At 39.7% G+C, this 23,634-nt stretch overlaps 1 long non-coding RNA gene and 1 gene segment (V, D, J or C); one reads left to right on the forward strand and one right to left on the reverse strand.

Moving 5' to 3' along the window:
- Positions 1–641: 641 nt before the first annotated feature.
- On the forward strand, positions 642–10,022 carry LOC144248878 (uncharacterized). 2 transcript variants are annotated; one of them, XR_014958571.1, is made up of 5 exons: positions 642–1,428; positions 1,570–1,636; positions 6,577–6,703; positions 8,113–8,229; positions 9,889–10,022. It is a non-coding gene; the product is annotated as an uncharacterized LOC144248878 (long non-coding RNA). The 2 variants fall into 2 exon arrangements; XR_014958570.1 differs by having other exon boundaries at positions 643–1,636.
- A 5,434-nt stretch (positions 10,023–15,456) lies between these two features.
- Positions 15,457–23,262, reverse strand: LOC144248879 (T cell receptor beta chain MC.7.G5-like). The segment is given in 5 exon segments: positions 15,457–15,775; positions 17,318–17,424; positions 18,537–18,554; positions 18,931–19,266; positions 23,211–23,262. Coding segments are annotated over 5 exon segments (525 nt in total).
- Between the last annotated feature and the right edge of the window lie 372 nt (positions 23,263–23,634).

Below are 23,634 nucleotides of genomic sequence, written 5' to 3' on the forward strand. Positions count from 1 at the left end.
TCTTCTGGGCAGCGATGTTCCAGGTGGAGCAGCACAAGGTTCAGTGGGTCAGAAGCCCCCTTTTTATCCTGTTTTTTTGTCCCTTTGGATTGTTTTGTTTTTGTGGTTTTTTTTTTTTTTTTTTTTTTTTTTTTTTTTTTTTTTTTTGATCCTTCATTTGCATGAAGGTTTAGGGCGCTAGATTGGCCCATTACATTTCTGTCCAGGCTGGCTCATTTCGCTGGGGGCAGTGCACTGTACTTAGGTGTATTATGGTACATAGAGTACCGCATTTCTGACAACTACCCCTTTAAACCCCTTTTACCACAACCAAACTAACAGTACATGCTTAACAACTATCAACCATTTTACAATAGTTACTAACCTATTTTTAACAATTTTTTCCTTTTGTCCTCCTTCTTTCAGGTGAGTGCTGTCAGACCTTTTGGTAGCCTCCCGGTTTAGTTTTTCAGCTCCAGGGATCATCAGTCCAGCTTCTTGGAGAGCCGCAGTGGCTGCATTCCCATGAAGAAGCAGCCAGTCCGTGGGGAAGCTTTCCCAGCTGTGCGCCGCTAGGACAGTGCGAGCATCCCACAAAGAGGCAGCTGCGGAGAGCACACAGAGTTTTAGCAGCACTGACACCTGTTAAAAACAGGTTAGAAACTACTGTAAAATAGTTGATAGCTGTTGAGCGTGTATTGTTGTTTGGTTATGGTAAAAGGGGTTTAACGGGGTAGTTGTCAGAAATACGGGACTCAGCATATCGTGTAATGGGCCAATCTAGCGCCTTAAACCTTCATACGAAACGAAGGATCCAAAAAAAAAAAAAAAAAAAAAAAAAAAACAAAAAAACCAACCAAACAGCCAAAGAAAAAAGAGACAAAACCAAACCCCCCCCCCCAAAAAAAAAAAACAAAACCACAAAAACAAAAAAAAACCAAAAAAACCTCAAAAATCCCAAACAATCAGGATAAAAAGGGGGCTTCTGACCCACTGAACCTTGCGCCGCTGCACCTAGAACATCAGGGACATGGCTGCTCCGAAGACCCAGCTCAGCTCCTGCTCAGCCTGTGGGCCCCCTTGCTTTAGGTTTTTTTATTTTAATAATACATGCTGAAATCACTTTTAGTACCGGGAGTGTGGTCCCGTTTTTAGCAACACCAGAGATGTGTTACTGGTGCCTGGAGTCTCACGCTAAAAACACATGAAAACACAGAGCTCTTTACGGGCCGGGCAGAGCTGGGCTGGTTTCAGCTGGCACTTCCCACCCTCTCTCAAGGGAGGTGCCCCGGGCTGCTTCCTGATAAATACGGGCTGTTTACCTTTTGTTAATCCTGGAAGCCGAATGAAAAAGGATCTTTTCATTAGTAAAGTCTTTTCAGATCACAAGTACAATTACTCCCAAGTTTCACAGAAAATTCTTTGAAATTCTTCTTTCTTAATCAAAAGGTTTTTTTCTGATTTTTTTCCCAGTATCTCTGATAAATTTTGTGCGTTTTTTCATTGGTGTGTTACATATAAAAATAAGATTCACTGGAGAATGTAACACTGCCTTCTCCTTGAGACTGTTCTTAAAATCTGCATTTTCAGGATGTACGGAATGTGGTTCATCCACCTCAGTCTAAGGAATGCTCATCAGTGAGAAATCCATGGAGAGGTGAGCCTTCAAGTGTGTTCATGCCCTAGGGGAAGGGGAAATAGGATCAGCTCACAATCAGTTTAATTGTGTGTGGGAGGGACAATTTCTTTGGACTCACCCTGCACGGAGATTTTATTAATGAATAGGGAACAGGTTGTTCTTAAATCTTGTTTAGGCATTGTGCCTGTTCACTAAAATCCTGCTCGGGAGCTGGCTGGCACAGCTCGTGCTGGGGCCTGATGAATGCTGGGGGCAGACACTGGGTCAAAGAGAGAGCACCAGTGGGCAGGACAGGTGCCCAGAAAGGGGCAAAGGGCCATTACGGAGCCACTGTCACCTGCAGCCATCCTCTCCTCTGCCATCTTCTGCACAATCTGCTGATTTATGAAAATGGTTTAGACCAAACCTTCAGGATGGAAGATATAAAACCATCAGCTTCCTCAGAGTGCATTTGGAGCAGACACAATAGCAGCTGCATTGCTGGGACTTCCGTGCTTGCCGGTGTTTCACGGGGGATGCCCAAAGCGTGATGGAAGAGGAAGGATGAACATTTCACTTTCGGCTAGATGATGAATTGATTTCTTTTTTCCTTGTAAGGGCACAAATTAACAATTATGTGTTCTAAGATTTCAAACCACCTGATTTAAATGCTGAATAAGTGAATTTCTGTGATAGACTAGTCTAGGCAAAAGGGGGTTGAGTCCCTGTTTTACAGCCACTGGCTGCATTTCTTTATGAGTTTATGAAATAAAATTTAGATCACAGGTATTTTATTCTGTAAATTTGAGCTATCCTAATGGATCATGGCCAGACATTTAATTTGACAGCACCTGACAACATTGAGTGTGTCTTAATGCTGTTCCATCTGCAGTCTTTTCTAGAGAGACTTGACATTTTCCCTCCGATTGAGGAAAACTAAAGGGTAAATAATGCATAGGAACTTGTTTTAGGGACAGAAAAATGTTGAAAATTTTCAAGTAGAAAAAACAAGGCTATAAATAACATCTTCCCTGGTCTGCTTTATGAGAGAAAAACGAAAGTCTTTACACACAGTTTGATGGGTGAAGGTATGGGTGTTAACATCTTTGAAACAGGTCTGAATGTCTCTGCTGGCTTAGGGGAGCCGGTTTGTTGCAGAGCCCTGGCACCTTGGCTCTGAAACAGCCCCGGGTCTGCACAAGCCTGAACCTCTGAGCTTTGGGAAAACAGGAGGCTCAAGGGGGAAGATGTGGTGGGCAGCTCGGGAAGGCTGTACCTCCCTAACCCCTCAGCAATGGGGAAAGGAAGGGGGACACGTGCGGCCGGGAGTTTAGGAACAAGGGAGGCTGCAGCCCCGAAACCTGGAGAGAGAAAACCCTGCGGGTGTGTGCCCCAGTGCCTCTCCCCCTTTATTCAAATAAAGCTGAAGGACTCCTCTGCCTCCTTTTTAGGCATAAACCTCTGGGGTTTGTGGATCTTCGTGAAAATTATACCCAATTTTTAACATAAATAAACTTTGTCTTCTGCTTTCTTTTAGAGTATCTTAATTCAAGTTTAACTATAGTGAATAATATAAATAGGAAAATATCCTTTAGCCCTACTGCTATGACAAATTCAGCCTAGTTCTTCTTAAATCATCATATATAACTGCAGAAATAAGAGATTAATTGATTTCTATTATTTTATATTCCAATTTGTCTGCATATATTTGATACTAACTTTATATCACAGTTTGAGAGAAAATTGTGTTACCGCATTTTGCATGTACATCAACATAGGTTCATTCTATAATCACATTGCTCTCCAAACTCTTTTTTAGCTTCACTAAAAAGCTTCAAAAGCTTGTAAAGAAAATCTAATAAGGGTTTTTCTTTGGATTCAAGTATATTTATTAAAGTCAATAGTGTTAAAGCATGGAGAAGCTCACATATATCTTCATGGTGGACATTTATCAATGCTTATTGAAAATCCTTTATCCTTCTTTATGAAAAAGTCTAGATACTCAAGTTTTCAAATGGAATAGTAGCGTTTATCTGTACTTTATTGTCCTGGTTTCAGCTGGGGTAGAGTTAATTTCCTTCCTAGCTGCTGCAGTGCTGCATTTTGGATTTGGAAAGAGAATGGTATTGGTAACACACTAATGTTTTGGTTTTTTGCTTTATCCTGAGTCAAGGACTTCTGTCTTTTTCCATGACTCATGCTCTGCCAGTGAGAAAGTACACAAAAGCTGGGAGGGAGCATAGCTGGGACAGTGGACCCAAACTGACCAAAGTAATGCCCAGTATTTAAACTGGAACCACAGCCAGTCTGGGGTTGGGAAGTGAGGTCTGGCATTGGTCAGACTGTGGTGAGCAATTGCATTGCAATTGTGAGTGCATCACTCATTTGTTTCATTATTACTAATACTCATTTTTATTATATTTGACTTTATTTTCAATTATTAAACAGCTCTTATCTCAACATACAAGTTTTACTTTGATTCTCTTCCCCATTCCATCAGGGGAGATGTGGAGGGAAAAGGAGGGGGGTGAGTGGCCATGTTGCTGTTTCATCTCCAGCTGAGCTTAAACCCACAACAGTCCTTTTTTGCTAAAGTGGGACACGAAGGGTTGAGATAAGGACAGATCCAACCAAAGCGTGTTGTGAGATTTTTTTCTTGCAAGAAGTACTTGATTACCAACACAACATCAAATATCACCACAAAGGTGCTTATGGGCTTTACTGTTATTTATTATTCCCATCTTCTTTCCCAGAGAAGAAGTGTGTTCAAGCAAGTATAACTAACTGCATGAGTTATTTTCTCAGGATGTGATAAGAATTCTGAAATATAACAGGGTTTGTGTACATTGTTGCACAGTGAAAGTGGCCTGATAGATCATGCTCCTCAAACTAAAAAAAAAACAAACAACAAAAAAAACCAAAACGTTATTAATGTCACTCAGATTCAGCCTCCCTTCTCCTCCATGTTTAACTGTTCACAGAATCAGCTTCTCGGTAATTTTAGCCGCTATGTAATAATATTTTTGGAATCATCTGAACAGTGAAAAAATGGATAGTTGTGACAGACATAGAAATAATAGTACTCTTTCTCAATTACATCCTATTACCAAATATATATAGTTATAGCATAAATTAAGACTACCTTAAATACTGTAGAGTTATACCTCTGTGTTGTCGTGCCATCAGCCAGAAAAATTTCTTCCTTCTCCCATACAGTCCTGCTAGCATTATAAAATACAAGCTGTGTTTCTTGGTCCTGCTGTGTGTGACTCTCACTTTATTCACTGCCTGGCTATGTGTTATTTTTATGTTGTTTGCAAAGTCAAATGCTTTGTTGGGTTTTTTTAATCATATGGATAAGATTGGCAAAGAAATTAATTTTGTTTGATGGTTATATGTGAGATTTTGTACAGATGTGCCAGAAAGAAAACTCTGCAATTAAATACTTCTATCACCATGTGATAACATACAGTTTCAGGCTCGTTTTAAGGTTTTGCTGACTTGTCTTCTTTCCTTGGTTTTTCAGTATACTGTTGAATAGTTAATGAGCAGTATCTTCTACTCAAGAATGTGTGGCAGCCAGCATCCTTTAGGTTTTATTTGCAGCTGTGCTGTAAACATGCTTCTTTACTTACATGAGAATTTAGGGGTCTGTAGCTTTTGCTTCCTCTGCAAAGTATTTTATTGACTGCATTGAAAGCAAATATACTCAAAATCAATACCTTGAGTGTTAAGCATTGCTTAGGTGAAGGACAAGCAGCTGTAATTGCTGCATCTTGGTCCACAACATTAAAAGTAGACTAAACATCCCTTCCCTAACTTTCTATTGTCTTTATTTCAGCCTCCACCTCTCTCTCTTCTGGCTGAGGTAATACACCTGTTGATCTCCTGCCTGCTATTTCCAGTTCTATCTTCCCTCTCAGCAAAGTAGTTGCATTGTTAAGAGACAAGAGGACTTAGCTTTATGCCAAACTTTCTGTTTTACTATTCCACTCCTAATGCTGCCTGTTCTCCCACTGGCTCTCCTTTCTAAGGCACTCACAAGCTGTGTTATTAGTGAGAAGCCAAAGGTCAGTAGAGCTGCAACATGCTTGATGCCAGCAGCTAAAACTGGAGGCAGACTAATAGGAGTTGTGGTCAGCTGCCCAAGGAAGCATCAGTCCTGCAGGACAGGATATTAATGGCTTCTGAGTAGTGTGATATGAAAGACTAAACCTGGATAAATGTGAGAATGTGCTTTATTCTAGTGTTGATTGCCAAACAGAGGAAGGCTTTCAGTATAATTCCTCTCACTCTGCTTGTGTGATTGAAAGAACAGAGGGTAGAATTTGCACGATGAGGTTATATAGACCAGATGAGTGGGTGGGGGAAGCCTGAGAGTTTCTTGTGTTCTTAAACACTCACAAGATGACAAAAAGTAGTCATTTGAATATCTAATAATGGAAATTTTAAAAGGTTGCTTTGTTATCTGAAGGCTAACAAAAGTACAGTCTGATCAGAGCTGTGAGGTTTGGCAGGCCCTGATGCAAAAGGGCACAGAACACAGGCACAGAAAACTTGTTTAGAAATGATGAGTTTTAACTGAGGAAGAGGAAAAGCGAGAAGATGGGAAGAGGGGAGAATGGAAGTAATCTGTAAGAGTGTTGTATGCAAATTCTGGAGCAAATTAGGGATAAACTTAAGACAAATGGCAGTGGAAGACAGAATATCTGCAATGGTATGTGATTCAACCGGTCTGTAGCTTTTATCTGCCTGGAAGAAGGAAAATTATCTGAGATCAGTGATGTTTAAGGAAAGAAAGATGCTTGGGTAGCCATTGTTTGTTTTTTTATATTGACATTCACTGATAAAATTAATAAAAATAATGATAAAATGCAAGAAATTATCTGCTGTGCATGAGAAGACTTTCTCCTTCTTCTGGTTTTGTTTGTTTCTTTATTTTGTTTGTTTTACTCCTTCCCTCGTTCCTTCTTTTTCAGGTGGATTCTCTGATTCTCCACCAGGAGGGGCACAGAGACAATCTTGCATTTACTGCTTCCAACAACCAGTTCAGGGAGTCGAGACAGACTGTTTTAGTGCAGGCAGCAAAACAAGTGGAACTTTAGAGTGAGTATAAAAACACTTTATGAGAAAAAAAGGAGACCCCAAAACACTGGGGTGCACTACAGTGCCAGGAACCTTCTGTATGACCAAGTACATGCAGGTCCTGCAACAACAAAAAATAATCTCCTTTACTCTCACTGTGAGTAGCTGAACAGACTAAGTTTCTGTCAGTAGGCCAGTTTCTTTCCCTTCCACCCTCACCAATGGATGTTCCTGTGATAAACAGTCAATTCCTTAATTCCATTATATTTGCAAAAAGAATTTAGAACTGGTTAAAATGGAAAAAAAAACCTACAAAAACAAACAAACAAACAAAATCTCAAAAAAAAAACCCCAAAAAAAAACCACCACAAAGTAGCCATCCTAAAAAAAAAAAAAAAAAAAAAGGATTGAAATTCTAGATCTGAGTAGGAGTGCTACAGCACCAAACCTACATTGCCAGTGGCTTAACTGCAATGACAACAATTTTGTGCTGTGCTGAAACTTCCATGACTCTCCCTGAGCAGCTCACAGGGCTCTGAAACAGAGACATCCTTAAAAAGTTTGGGATCTTCTGAAAGAAAACCTGTAATTCAGCCCTGAATAATAGCAGCATTCATATTTCTGACAATGGAGAGAGCTATGAGACCTCTGATTTATGAGATAAATATTTTTACATGTCTGGATGTTATGAAATTCATGCTGAAACCCACATCAAAATCCTTCTCTATGTAACTCATCCTCACTAAAAGTGCTGTGTGAAATTGAACTGACCACAGAAGAGATTATAGAACATGCAAATTATGCTAAATACCATTATCATATCTTTCTCAAATAAAAATAATGTGACAACATAAGTCTGAAGCAGCTGGCTTGCAGACAGGAGTGAGTATTCTCTCATGTAAAATGTTCCTGATACTCATGACTGGAAGGTGAAAAATGTAATTAAGTTTTTAAATTAATTTGAAAAATTGAGAAAGAAAAAAAAGGGTATGTTTTCTACATTTCATCTTGTCTTTTTGACTGACAGGATAATAGTCAGGGCATTCAAACAAATACTTTTTTTTTAAAAAAAAAAAAAAGAAAAAAAGAGCAGTATTTAAAAGAAATTGAATTTTTTTAAAATTAACAATGTAATTTTTTTTTTTCTGGAAGATGTATTAGTATTTACTGGATCAGTTCTACTAATGTTGCTGGTAACAACTTTTTCCACATCTTGTCATTTCAGTGTCACACAAAAATTAAAATAAAACATAGCTAAAAGGTTAATCATGACATTTGTTGAAAGTGAAGCCCATGTTACATGTGTTCATTCCCATTAAGAAGAAAGTAAGCCTATCACAGCACTGAATTGGTGAATAGGTGAATAGGTTATCAGCCATGTAATACTTAGAGTGCCCCAGCAAGACATTTTGATACCTTTATTTTTACAGCTTCATCAGGAAGATCAACCCAACAACCTCACTGCCAGGAGTAGGTGATGAGGTCTCTCCCTCCAACTGCCCACACTTAACCACTTAGACTTAACCACTGGCGTGCAGCAGGATGTTGTGAGTCATATTTTCCTCTTGAAATTCTTTCACTTTGTATTAAGTGAATATGTACTTAAATAATACATAAATATTTATTGAATAGATACTTAAATATTTATTGATCGACCACAGAATCTGAAATTTAAGCTATAAGTTTTTATTTTTATACAGTAGAAGAAAATTAGTCATGAATCCCTTTGTGATATCTTACTACACAGTGCACTAGAGAGCTGGTTTGTCAGGATTCAGATCTTGTCTCAAAACAGCAACATGGGATTTGAATCTAGATACTGTTCTGAAAGGTTTTACCTCTAACAGCCCCCTCTGACTGCTGTACCATGTAAAACCCAGAGGAAAAGTGTGTTCTGAGTGAAAAGAGGTTTCTCTTCCCAACCCATTTACCTGGATCTTAGGACAATTTTTACAGTGTATCTAGTTAGAAATTTCATCAACTACTACACACACTAGTTCCCCTCTTCATCTGCATTATGTTTTTGAAATCCCATTCTCAATATCACCTCTGATAGTTTTCTTGTCCAGATAAAGAACTTGTGTACTTGTGAGTCAACACTTTCAATGCAGCTTTTCACAGTCTCCAGTTTAACAACAGACATATGTATCTCTAGCATATTAGTCCCAGTCCCTTTTACATTAATATCTGCAAAAAGCAAAAATGAAGATCTGTGAAAAATAATTCTCTAAGGATCACTGCAAACACCCCTCACTCCACCAGATGGTACCATTTCACTTAAATAAGAAGGAATATATATAAGACAGATCTTGTCTTGCTTGATATGAGCACTGGCCTCTGGGGCCACACTTCAAAGCTATAAATGGCAAATTATGAATACTGTGATGGTTCCCATTGTACTTCCAAAATACCACTGTGGGACAGCAATCAGTTTTCTCAATACAGGTTAAAAGTTTGTGTCAGAATCAGTGATATCACTCTGGATCCTGCAAGATACATATAACATAATTAGTACAGGTACTGCTGGCCAAGAAATTATTAGATATTTACTTCAGGAATAACCCAGTATTCCTTCATTCTTCTTTGTGCTAAGGCTGCAACAGACTCCCATAAAAATCTCTTCCCAAAACAGTATCATGCATGCTAGTTAACAGGTGGAGAAAGAAGAAAAAAATTAAGGTCTGAGCATAGGTATTGTATTTTTTCCAGAAGAAAACATCCACCAATAAAAAATTAAACCATATTATTTGGTTGCACTAAACATTTTCTGGTTTATTCTGGAAAAAAGTATCAAAAACTATAAAAAGACATTCAAGGGTAAATAAAACCACAATTGTCATTGGTAGAGTATGAAAAGGCTCCCGATGACTCAGTTTGAAATTTTCTGTGTGTTTTTAACACATGCACTTCAAATAAAGTGTTTGCTTGAAATCTTGCAGGAAGGAGCTTGTTTTTCAGCATAGATGTAGGTGTTACTGAGATATCTGCTATTGGTTTAGGGGAAGCAGGTGAAACGGATCTATGTAAGTCATATGGGGTAGGTTCACTGACTCCTGAGGCAGAAATGAGGATGTGGACAGCTCTGTGTGTGGCCATGTACTTCTTCAGAACAAGTAAGGAGTCAGTAGAGCCATAATATCTGCTCTGCTGCTGGGAGAACATGGCTTACTTGTTTTACTGTGCTTTTGTTTTGTTCTGTTTTACAGGAGCCGAAATCACCCAAACCCCAAGTCTTGTGGTGAGAGAAGATAAGAACGTTACCCTGAAATGCAGTCAAAATGATAATCACAATTCTATGTACTGGTATCTGCAGCAGCCAGGGAAGGCGATGCAATTGATTTATTATTCCTATGGTGGAACTCTAAAGCAAGAGGGTGACATTTCGGCTGGATTCCAAGCTAACCGGCCAAACCTTGCAGAATTCTATTTGGACATTTTGTCTGTGAAGTCGAACCACTCAGCTGTCTATTTCTGTGCCAGTAGTTTGGACACAACACTTCAAAGTCATTTGCTTTCTTTACATAAACCTCTCCCCTTTCAGCACCTTCCATCCAAAGGGAGCTGCTCTCGGCGCCAGAAAAGGGGGTGTATAGCAATCACCTACTCACAAACCAGATGTTACTGAGAAGGTGGAGCAAGAATAGGTAGAAATAAGATCTAGGCAAAACAGGTATTTGAAGTGCAGGCTAATTGCTGAACTCCTCTTTCCTGCTCAGCCGTTTATCCTCCACCATATCAGAACAATCAATAAAGATAGTTAATCAAATGCAGATGTAAAATGAAGGAAATGTAAATTGTAGTTGGTGCAGCCACAAGTTATTGTCTCTAAGATATTTTCTTACCTGGAACAGAACAGTTGCTTGACATACACAAGTCTGCAATACTTTAGAGATAGTGACTTCTGTGTGCACTCTCATTCCTTCCTGAACCACAATGTTTTTCACTGTGCTGGGAAAGGTTAATTACCCTAATCACAAGAAAACTGTAGAATTATCATTTTCAATGGTGATGAAAAGGAGTCTGAACAAAAGACGATGCAGAAATAGAATCTATACAGAACTAATATGCAACAAACTGGATTAAAATGACAAAAGAGGAGTCATTACCATGGCCTGCAAGTGCATAGACAAAATCCTGAAAAACTGAATGTATATGGAGGGTAAAAAGTGTAAAGTCAAAGTAGTATGCAACTTGGAATAAATTCACATTCAAGAAAAAATAACATGCAGATTTTCATTTGTTCAGAAATTGTTCTGACTATGGAGTTTACTTTTGGCTGCACAGTGAATCCCATACCACTATGTGTGTCACATCTATCTCTTCACATCCCTTTGTCACAACTGAATAAGCAGTAATATTCAATATTAATCTGGTTCATTTCTTCTCTCTGCAGCTGAGTTCTGAGGGCTTTTTTTATACAATGCAACTTTGCAATGTTTCTCAGGGTCTTATAGATCTTTCTGACTGTGAGCTGAGAGAGCATCCATATTTTGGAGACAAAAAAAATAGAGACGGATGAAAAAACAGGATGTGAATGAGAGGTTATACTGTATAACCTCTCTCTGACAGAATATTTCTGGTTTGCCATAAAGACTCTTTCATGCCACACAAAAAGACTTACCAGTCTCTTTCCATCACCACCATTGTCCCAGATAGCATAATTGATGCCGTGGGATTAGTCATAGCCTGAGATACTCTTTGGTGTAAGCCTTTCATGGTGATAATGTAACAAATTATCTTAAATTGTTTTAAACCAAAAAAGCACTAAGCAAGGTTCTTGTGGTGTATAAAAGTCACCTGCATAATTTGGTAGTTCTGAAATAAAGAATAATAATAAGAATGTGTTTCCAGTTTTGGAAAGGTTTAGATAAAGGATGTAGAATGGGAAGATTCCATAATTATGCACTGTGCAATTATTGCACAGTGCAATACACACTGTGATATTATTCTTATTCCAGTCTGAAATATGTCAGATTATATTGTAAACGTTGCAGGGCCAAGGACTATTACCACGCATGTAGGATAACCATACTGATCTTCAAAGGAAATTTCCAATTTGTGATTATTGTGCAGTGTTTCTTCATTGGGATGGGAATTATTGGACTATAGGCACATCCCTGAAGAAAAGGCAAAAGAACTTTTATGTGAATCCTTTAAATATCAGCTGACTGGCTAGGAGAACCACTTTGCAGAACAGTAATTAAACATGAATAGGCAGCAAACCCTTTCAGCAGTGAACGCTAGTTGCATTTTTGGTGCAGTTAAAATGTTGAAGCACTCTTGAGATTACATCTGGAATACCACCTCTCTAGTCCACACACATTCCTGTCCTGCCTCAGCCCCAGTACAACAGAGGTATCAAAAACTGTAGAGTGCAGAAGAGGGTCAGTCACTAAGATGATCAAGGGACTGGGGAAGAAATCTAAGAGAGGTTGAGGGATTTTGTTCAGCATACAGAGAAGAAGGCTAAAAGATTAGTAATTGCATGACTCCAAATGCCTAACCAGAATTGTAATCTTAGAGGGGCACAGTGGAATCAAGTGGGAAGAAGCTGCAGCAAGGTAAACCCTGATTAGTATTTTCTAATAATAAATAAATAAAAAGTACTTTCTCTTGATGATGCTTCCACACTGGAAAATGTTTCTTGGAGATTTTGTCAAATCTCTGTCCTTGAAAATATTCAGAAATCACGTGGACAAAGCTCTAAGCAACATGTGTTGGAGCATTGGAGTTAGCCCTGTTTTGAACAGGAATTTGTATTGAGACACCTCCAGAAGTTCCCTCCCATCAATTTTTCTACAAGCCTATGATTTTTATCATCTTGATTTACTGATTTGAGATGCCTAGAAAAAGCACTAGAGTTTTTTTAACTTGTAAAAGGAGGTCGGCAACTCCCCCAAAACCACAAATCTTTTTTTTTTTTTTTTTTTTTTGTATGTTGCACAACAGAAAGAGCAGCTGCACATGCAGACCCATCTGTTGACTTGAGTAACAAGAAGATTGTGTGATAACTTGAGGCAAAAAACCCAACAGCTTTCATGAGATCGTTTATGTGTCACTTTTTCTGCCCAGGTGTAAAATGGCGAACAGAAAGCCACATCCTGTGCACGTCCTGAGAAGCTGGGGAGGTGTTGTGGTAAGAGACACTGATGGGTTATCAGAAAGGTTTTCTGAGTAAATGTCAAACCGCATCCTGTTTTGGTAAAATTTAACTGCTGTTCCCTTAAAGAGATATTTTCCAGCACATTTTGGCACATCATCTCCTCTCATTCTGAGGTACCATTTTCTGCTGAGGCCTTCAGAGACAGTTTCCTCTCTTTTTGACTCTATGTTAGATAGACACTCCTTTAGGACATCTGCTCTGAGCCTCCTACTTCTTCTGCATGGCTAGTACATTCTCAGGTCTTATGCTTCCAAAGCTTCACAAGTGCTCCTCTACCTTAGTCCGTGTTTTTCCTATATCTGTGCAGGAAACATACATAAACTGTATGATTCTGTTCTTCATTTAGTTCTGTGTGAGCTTCCACTGAACTACCAATGGTTTAACTTGTGGTGTGAGATGGTAATGAGATGCAAAGTGGATGAAAGATCTCCGGAAAGACTTTCCATGTTTACTAAACCCTCAGGTTTATAGTTTATGGAGCACAGAAAAGGTCACCACAAACACCGTTTTACAAAAACACAATCTGGTTCCCTTTGCTTCTCCTCCACTACAGGTTAGAATCTCTTCCCTATCTCTCAATTGTATCCATTTTACCTTACCTCTGAGTTATGTCTTTATTTCTTTTCAGTCCTGAAATGAATGTCTTTATTTTCTAACTCTTCCTATATTTCCTTTTTACTCTTCTTTGAAAGGTCAACACAATTTAGTCATATTTCATCCATTGCCTAGTGCACCTGTCATTCTCTCTTTCCTTTTTGCTTAAAATCTTCCCCTTCATTCTCCCTAGCTGGTTCTCTTGAAAATTGTAAGAGACACAGTATAATTGTAGAGAAGTGGACTTAACGTAAATATCACCCTGAAGACATCACTTTGTCCGAAGTGGTCTCCTGTATGGCCAGAAGAAGAGACAACAAATGGGGGCAGAGTAGAATTCTGCTTTTCTCCTTGAATGTAAACATCAGCCCAATCACAAGCATTGTCTCTACAAAATTGTCTCTCTTGAAAAAGAGCTTGATGGACAAAAGCTTTCCTTTAAACATATGTCAATTCAAAAGAAAAAAAAAAAGAAAGAGGAGATATTTTATGAGCCCAGATATGTCTCTGTCTCTCTTTCAAAGTGGTCTCTTTGCACAAGCACCTCTATAATAGCAGAAGGGTGTGAGAATGACAATTACGGGGCTTGTAGCACGCTTGGAAAATAACAGGATTGGATTGCTGACCTTGGCCTCAATTTCCAGCAACTGAGAGATATGAATTCAGTGTGGGAACATTCTTCACATTCCAGAGACAAAAGGGAAGTCTCTGTCATTTTCCAGATTCCTCCCTGCCATAGAATGGCTTAGTTATGTCCCTCCTTCACACTGTAGCTTGTCTGCTCCAAAATTCCTCTGCCCAAGTTTGTCCCCTGTTCACTTTGACCAAGTTCTACCAGGGCCACTCTGAAAGTCTGTGTGTGTGAGGACAAGATTGAGCTGGGATTTTCTGACAGCTCTGATAAATTCAGCCATTTTCATCAAATGTTCTAATAAATTATATTCATCTTAATGTGTTTCAGGCTGAGCTGGAATTATTTTTTAATATTCCATTCTGCTGTGCTCTGGTCTATTCCAACTTCACAGAGCAAGAATAATGGGACATTTCTTTTTCTTTGGAAAAGAACCCATCCTCAGAATCAAAAGATGACTCTGTTTGTTTATCATTGTCAGACCCCCTGAAATGCGCCCCTTTGTACAACCTTCTCAGGATTCTCACTTGCCGAGAACTGTTCCTTTTGTTTCTTCTCCAAAGAGGAAGGGGACACCTTTCCCTAGACCAGCTCATTCACATCTTGTCAATATAAGACACCTTGAAGCACATTTGTTAGAAGTATTTTTCAGGAAACAGTTCTCTGTTTTGTTTGGAGCAGTCACAACACTACTTAAGTGATTTCTGTACTCAGAACACCAAATAAATCTCTTGGTTCAGTAAGATATTTTCTCCTCTTCTGAAGTGTTTTGAGGACATTGAAAGAGTGACAAACACTGAGCAGGAAATCAGCTCCATTTTACAGCATTATACCCATCTGTCCTCTAGCATTAAGATGCAGCTTGTTTCTTTAATGACATGGAGAGAGGTATGACGGATTCCTCTCAAGTCTCTCATCAGATCCTTTTGAAACAAAATCATTAAGTGTCAGATGGCTTATAATCTATTCACCAACTTTTTCCTCAATACCACAGTGAATCTGGTGTCATTGCCAAGGTAATCCCACAAAAGAACAAAATGAGAGAAAAAGCAGCTCCCATGCTTCTCCCAAGAGGATGTCACTTCTCATCTGGCTGGAATGTTGTTTCCTTCTCTACCACCTTTGAATTATGCAGCTGTTCTGGCCCAAAATGAGTTCCTGGCCAGAGCAAGCCTCCAAAGCCTGCAGCCCTGCTCTGCTTGTTGGTACACAGTGTAAGTGCTGGATGAGTCTCTGTTGTTCCCATCTCTGATAAGTTATTTCTACAGGGATTGTCAGTGAATGATCTTTTATGAGAGTTGCTTATGCCACAACTCATCACTGCAAATTCTGCGATAGGACATTATAACTATAGAAGATCAAATTTGAAAACAACAGCTCATGCTCTTCAAGGGAAAAGAAGCAAAAACTTTATTCCTGAATCAAGGAGATGAATTCTCAACCACAGAGGATTAAGAAGGTGCTATTTTTATAGAAATGTTACAGTGAAATATGATACATTATGATATGGAAGAACAGGGAAAGCTCAGCAGTGATTACAAAAACGTGAAGAACAGGATGGCAACAGACAATTCCAAAAACATTATATTCAGAAGTTCATACAAGTATTGATTCTTTTGCTACTGAAAGGTAGTGAACTTGGTATGCTCCGGCTGATGTGATGACAAGGGCTCTTCATTTATTCTCTAGATAACTTGACACCAGTCTAATTGAAAACAAAATGGGATAAAATAAGAAGAACAATAAAATAGTAATGATAACAACCACCAAACAACAGAAATAAGCACAGGAACTGGCTGGACGACCTTGCCCAAGAGTTACCATCAAAGGTTGAATGTTCAAGTGGGAATCAGCCACGAACGGTTTCCCTCCAGGGACTGTACTGGGGCCAGAAGAATTTTTTCAACTTTCATCAGTGTGCCATTGATACTGAGACCAAGTGCAGCCTCAGCAAGTTCACAGATGACACGAAGCTGTGTGGCAATGGGTGTGTTTGAGGGAAGGGATGACGGCCACAGGGAACTGGACAAACTTGGAGAAAAGCCCGTGTGAACCCCCACCAACCCCTCCTGCAGTTCTGTGTCCAGCTCGGGAGGCCCCAGCACAGGAAACTCATGGCCATGACAGAGCTGGTCCAGAGGAGGCCCACAAAAACAGGGACTCAGGCTGGGAGAACAAACCCTGCTGAGACTGGAGAAGAGAAGCCTCTGGAGAGGCCCCCGCCTGAGGCCTTTCAATACACGGCCATGGGGGACTTTTAATTAAAAACAGAGACATTTACCAAGGCCTGCAGTAGCAGGATGAGGAGCCTCGATTTTAAACTGATAAAGGGTAGCTTCAGATTAAAGGAAGAAATTTGATCTGGTGAGGATGGTGAGAGAGTGGAACAGATTTCCCAGAAAAGCTGTGGATGTCCCACCTCTGGAAGTGTTTAAGGCCCAGTTGCATGGGGCTTTGAGCAACCTGGTCTAGTCAAGGATGTCCGTGCCCATTTCACTGTGGGGACGGAACTAGATAATCTTTAAATGCTCTTTCTATCCTAAACCATTCTGTGATTCTATGACTATGATCCAGAAATAGACAAATCTATCCCCTCCAGTATATCCTTGCAAAAGGACCATAAAATATAACCAAGATTGTCCTCATCCTTGCCCTCAACTCTACCACTTCACTATTCAAGTACATCTCCCTGTTCTGCTTTTAAATGGACAAGTGCTGAGACTCCTGCTGCTCCCACTGCCTGTATGTTTCCGCCGTAGGCAAAACTTACCAATAAAAAGCATTTCCTGGCAATTAGTTCGATTTATCCCATTTGTTTAGATCGATCCACTGTTCTTTATAAATCTTTCTAAATGTTTGATCAGATTTATCCCCTGCATCACCTCAAAAACCTGCTTATTATTATCACTGCTGACATATGCCCCTGTACAATGGTTACACAAATGTATGATAAATCTGCTATTTCCCTTATTTACTTTCTGGGCTACTTGTCCTTAATTCTCATCTTTTTCATGTGTGTAAAGAGGATTGTTAGAAGGAATTCCTCTGCTTGGTAGCATTGATTTTATTGGAGTTCTGGCCAAACAGTAAGAGAAAACCCATCACTTGTGATTTTTCTCAAGCTGAACTGCACCAAGCCTGGCAGAGCACCTGCAGAACAGCCAGCCCTCTGAGAAAAGGTTTAGCCTGCATGCACTGATCCTTGAGTAGTGAGTAAGCCCAGCCTTCCAGGGACACTCTGACTTACCTTGGCTGTCCACACCAGACCACTCACCAAAACTGCATAGACAAAGGCTTTGCCACAGAGGATGAGGTAAGTGAGCTTCAGGGAATTTCCATACCGCAAGTACGACTCTGCAAGTCAAACACCATTTGTATTTGTCTATTCAGTTTTCATCATCATCATTGCAAGATGGTAGTTTTAATGGAGCGTTCATCAAATGAGAACCCTGGAAATTTTTAGCTAAGCAACATAAAGGAACTAGAAGCAAATGAGTGGCTCTGTTGACACCAGAGAACCAGGGAAGGGACAGAACATAGCAACTTAAAGAACCAAAAGAGAAAGCAAGTCTAGGAAAGACAGAGATTGGCTTTATGCTGGGAAAGTACTGAGTTCCACACCCACTGATGAACAGGGCTGTTCATCTGAGTCCCCAGACAGGAACACAAAATAGGGTGAATCGCACGACACAAATGTTTTTTTTTGTCTCATTATTGAGAGTGGCCTTATGAGTGCTGCTGATGGATCAGGAAAGTTTTACAAAGCCCAGAATAAGAGGGCTTCTAGAAGTTTTATTCTTGTGGAGTTTTCATTCTAAAGGGGTTGCCATAGCATTGAGATACAAGATCTGTCTTGGTTCAGCCTTAAGATTGCTGAAGCATTAAAAAAGCTCTTGAAAAATTGAGTGTGAAAATATGCATACAAAGAGGAAAGAAATGTAATTTTTATTATGGATATCCTCCATGTAGGATAGCAGTGTGGAGCGGAATGTGACTTGTCATGGGAATTGTTCTGAGTTTGATACTGAGAAATATTCAGAATATCATATCCTAAATCGTGATGCCAGAATCACTTGAGTAAATATGGATCATCTCTTGCCTGGCTGAGCAAGAATTTCCCAATGGAAGTCAGTTTCTAGGACAGGAGGAGATGATAAAGAGTACATTTCAGTCTACAGGAAGGTACCATGATTTCTTTTGTTTTCAAATGGAATCATATGGGAGAGCTAAAGCCCAAAGCGGAGCTACATACAATATGCACAAACAGCCCTCCAAAAAACTTTTCTTCTTTTCCTTTCTTTTTAATATCACAGACAAATCACTTACAGGAGAAAGAAGAAGCTATTCATACAGCAGATATCTCCCACACGTTGTACTTATTGTCAGTAAGACTGGCATTAAAATACACACTGGTAATCGCCTGGGAGAAGAGGCAAAATTCTCTTCATGTGAGAAGCCACACGTACCTTCTGTGAGTGCACACCCTGAAAGACAAAAATGAACTGAAAGTCATGTGTCTCTTCAGAGCAGACAGAATACAGATTTTCGAAGTCTTACTATATAGTACACAACACTGCCTCATTCTTCCTACTACTCTAGGGGCTTAGTGATACTCCATTACAGAGATTTCTCAGTGGAAAGCCTGAAGAAACTCTACATGTAGAATGGTATCACAGGAACAAAGGCCCAGGAATGGGAAGAGACATCTGCTAATGCCTCAATATTTAGGTCTGTATTTGTGCCAGAAGAACACCCTGTATAGAAGCTGCATATAGATGTGGTTCATATCATAACACTTGCTCTTTTGATTTGTGATTTCTATCTTAGACAGCATGGTAAGAGATGCTTTTTTTTACTCACCAGCATCACCAGAGATAAATTTGTTTATTGATGCTGTTGTTCCATTCTGAAAAAAATTGGCAACACACTCAAATCGATTCAGAGGGTTGAACCATTCCCAGGCTGGCATCCTCAGTCGGCTGGTCAGTGAGTAGGTGCTCCCATTCTGTGTGGAGGACTCGTCTGTCCCCACCCCTTCAGTCCTCTTCACACCATTCACCCTCCACCCCAGAGTCAGGTGGTCAGGGTAGAAACCAGAGGCCAGGCACACCAGCGTGGCCTTGCTCTTCTGCTGGATCTCCTGCTTGGATGGGGAAAAGATGGCCACAGCTGGAGGTATGATTTCATCATTCTTCCCTGAAACACAAAGCAACATGGTCCAGAGCCTCCATGCCTCTGTTCAATCCCAACTCCCTGAAAATGGTCCTGAATTTATGCCCTGTTACTCCTGAAACACCTGGCCTTTTGCCTGCTGTCTGTCGGACAATTTGTATCTATTGGATACAACACACCAGGAAAGTGGAAGGATTTCTTTTCACTCGTTACACAAAAGCATAAAGGGTCCTGCCACAGAAATGCAGGAGCACATGAATTTCTTGTAGTGCCTCTGTCAGAAGAATACAAAGCTGCAAAGAAACTGAGCAAACAGATGGGCAGAAAAGCCCCCATCAAATAATTTGCTGTTAGTAAGACCTGTATTTGTAATATTGTATTAATAGATAAGGGAGTCTCTTTTAAGGCACAAACATCTTCAGCAAACTGACTTATATACCTGGGGATGGAGTTAAGACATGGTGGTCATTGCACTGCTCAGATTTATGCTGTCATGGGATACCCAACTTAGTCCCCCATCTATGAAATGACCTGGAAGGAAGGAAGGAAGGAGCTGATCCTTCTCAGTGTCTGAAGTGAAAACTATTGAAGCAGGTAACATGAATCTGCCAGGGACAGGTTTTGCCTTGGGTCTTAACCAATGCATTTTTAAGAATATTAAACATCTCTTTATGTAATTTAATTTTTAGCTTATTGTAGGTATGAGGAGCTCTGATCCTAGGCTACCCACCTTCCCAAAATGATGCTAGATTCTACAGACTTGCAAATCAAGCATTGTTTCCTGTCCTAAGGTGTTTAATATCTACTTTTAAGATTATTGAGAACAGACCTCAGCCAAAAGAATGTACAAGGCAGCCATGAGAAGTTATTCAGAAGCTAAGCAGGGATACTAAAGCCAGGAAGTTTTCATATACTATATCTCATGCTAGATGAGTAGAAGAAATATTTTTGACTCATCTAGCATGAGAAACCCATGAGGTCTGTAGAGTGCTGCTGGAAAAGGGAATGGAGGGAAAACTATGTAACCAAAGAGAAGATTATTACTCTGGGTTGGATTTTTGTATCAAGGCACTATGAATTGTGGTTGTTATTTCTGATCACTCTCTCCTTTGCAGAGGAAGAGAGCAGGATGAGCAGAAATTAATATTTTGCAGAGATCTTGTCCCCTAAGCCCTTGTGTTTGCATTCAGGTGATGCCTTAATTGTGACCACCAGTGCTTGCTCTGCAAAGATCCCTGGGCTGCTTCTGTATGAGCTTGTACAGGCTTTAGATGACCTGGATATTAAATGGAGATAACTCCGTAGAGTGTTTAGTACTGCTCTCTTTCATTTTAGTGGGTATGGAGAGAGGTTGATCACTACTGCTTCTCCCTTCCAGCACTTGGCGTTTTTTTTCCTATGCTAAAAGTATTTCTGACAAATTCTTCAGCTCATAGCCTTAGCCTCACAGCTAATGTGTGAAGAGGTGAAAACAGATAGGAGGACAAAAGAAAAAGGAGAAATTTAATAGCCTAAAAAAAAAAAATGAAACAAACAACCATGGTAGGTAGGTGAAAGAGAGAGACAGAAAGAAAGAATTATAAAAGTACTGAAACTACTGGAAAGACAATCAGAAAATTAGCATGCTTGAAATGGAATAAAGGGACTGGTAAAAGCAAGGACTAGAAAAAAAGTCTGATCAGCAGCCCTTTGTTTTCTGGTCATCCATGCTGCTCACGGTCGACACTGGACATAACGCTCAATCGCTTCCATGCATAAACTCCTTCTCTCTCACACAGACTTCACCCACCTGGGAGAAGAAGTATCACAGTTCCTCCATTCCCATCATTGCAATGTCAGTTTCACAATTTCTTGTTGTCTTTCACTCCTACTCTCATTTTAAAATCATCTGTGTATACTACATGTCAGGAATGCAAGGGCAATTTTCAGGTGTCCTCCACACTGAGCACTGGGGTTAACAACAGCTCCTTACCTATGACTCTGAGCACAGTACCAACTCCAAAGTTGAGCGGCTGGTTTGCACAGCTGTACAAAGTCAGGCTCTAACCCCCAGTGTCATTATGCTCTTCCTACCTGCCACATAGCTGCTTAAAATGGTACTGTTTAAAGGAGCAGGCACCAGTGAATATTTCTACAGTTTGCTATCAGATGGGGCAGTGGCAGATAGAAAGTGTTACTTTGCCTCGTCATTCCAAAATGCCTTGATATAGGTGATGTTAAATCCTTTGCTGGGATGGGGGAAAACAAAGAAAAAAAATGGGGGAAAATAAAAATAATATAGGGGGAAAGTATGCTAAGAAAAATAATACAGTCCTTGCTGAGCAGCAGAAATTGTGAAAAGGATTGCTAGCAGAAGACAGCATCCCAAAGCAACTTTAGACAGACAACCATCTATGGACAGGCAAGCAAAGTTCCAGCACGATTACTCCTTACCTCTGTGGTTCAGCACACAGGAGAATCCAGACTCTACCTTCAAAATGCTGCTTTGATTATTATACAGATAAACTGTAAAAACCTGCAGACTAGAGAAGGATTATTCATACTCAACCTTTCCTTGGAAGATGGGTGAAAATAAAATTATTTATTCCCTTCTCCCTTCATTAAGTTCCCAGAAATTAAAGACAAAGACTGCAGGCAGAAGGACCTCAGCATTTGTGCCTGTAAATCCTATATTTCCATAATGGCACATCTCATTTTAATCAGCAACCAATAAAAAATTAATCCTGTTCTCATGACTGCATGAAAAATTATCATTATGAAGCTTTTAATTAAGAATGTTCTTGTCCTCTAAACCAGTATCACATAGATCACAGAGATCCGACTTTTTACTTACCCATGACTGTAAGTTTTGTCCCACTGCCAAAGTACAGTCTATTATTATTCACACCATTTTGCAGCTGCAGAAAAACCTCTCCTCTACTCCCAGTCCTCTGAGCCAAGCCTGTGGACTAACCCTCCCCTCATGCGGTACCAGAAAAGAAGAAATACGGAGTACATTTATTTCAGGTCTCCTAGAAAACAGGTCTGAAAGGGAACACCACCAAATCTGTGTGTCTAAAAAGCTGTTGTTGGAGTTTCCAACAATTTTTAGATGATATTTATCTATTTATCTAGGTGTCATATTAGAATATTATAAAATATTTCCCATATGTCAACATTCCCTGAGATCTCTTTCTCTTTGAAATGAATCATATATTAGTTTTCTGTGGTTTTCAGTGGCTGTTTAGCACTTATTCTGAAATAGTAAAACCATTGTCCTTTGTGGTATTTGTATCACCATCCTGGTGAGCCTGTACAGTGGAAAGAAGCTGGCTCTGCTGTGGAGAGCTACTATCTATAACAACAAGGACTTAAAAAGCTGCAGAGAGATTTTAGTATTGCTTATTATATAGTTGAGTACTTATTAGTACCTTCTTTTTTATAAATTAAAAATGCCAGCACATGTGTTTTTCCAGGTTATCTGAGACAACACATTCTTAAATTTACCCTGTGAAGATCTATGACAATTTAGGCTTGTATTGTCTTGATCTTGTTTTGTAGACACCTTCAAAGTGCAACTCTAAGTCAGTTCTTTCCAGACAGATAGACAAGTTCACTGACTTGTCCTTAATCATCCCTCTAGCCTCAGCAGAACCAGTGTTATAGAGAGTAGCTATATTTTTTGGGAATTTTTGCATGTGTTGATTTGATAGGACAACTTTTTTTTATGTCATGTACACATTATTTATCCTATCCCTTATCCTCATTCTTTCTAGGGACAGCTTTTTCTTTACTGAAAACACATTCATTCAGTTCTCCAAAATGAAAGGTGTGTCCTTACCTAGAGGACCCAACTTACTCTATGCTGAAAAGCAGACAGGCCTGCTAACACACCAGTTTAATAATGATAGGGAGGTTAATGATGACATTCTCTAATGAGAAGACATGGCATTTGAAGTGAATTAAAAGAGGAAACAAAAGTTTCTTACCCATTACTGTAAGTTTTGTGCCACTGCCAAAAACCATATCAGCAGCAATCACAGTGACCAAATGATGTATCCTAAGCTAAGAGAAGGCATGCACTGCAGCTGCCTTACTAGAAGCACAAGCTTTAGAAACCATTACTGGTTTTGGAATCCCAAACATCACTCATTCTCTATTTGAGGTGGTTTGCCTATAACAGGCAACTAAAACAAATTCCATTGTTTTCCCTTCCATGGCAGGCCAGCTGGCTTGAAAGACTTCAAGAATCCCGTTCAGTTTTCTGATTGGTTAAAATAATCCACACAAGGAGAGCCCAGAAGAATCTGTTGACCAGTCCCAGACAAACCTTTCACAGCCATTAGGAAGAGCTGCAGTGAGACGGCAGGGATGGGGATTACAGGCAACCTTTGTTCTCACAGACATAAGGCA

The sequence above is a fragment of the Lonchura striata genome, chromosome 1 (assembly GCF_050655825.1).
Source record: "Lonchura striata isolate lonStrDom1 chromosome 1, ASM5065582v1, whole genome shotgun sequence".
Classification (NCBI taxonomy): domain Eukaryota; kingdom Metazoa; phylum Chordata; class Aves; order Passeriformes; family Estrildidae; genus Lonchura; species Lonchura striata.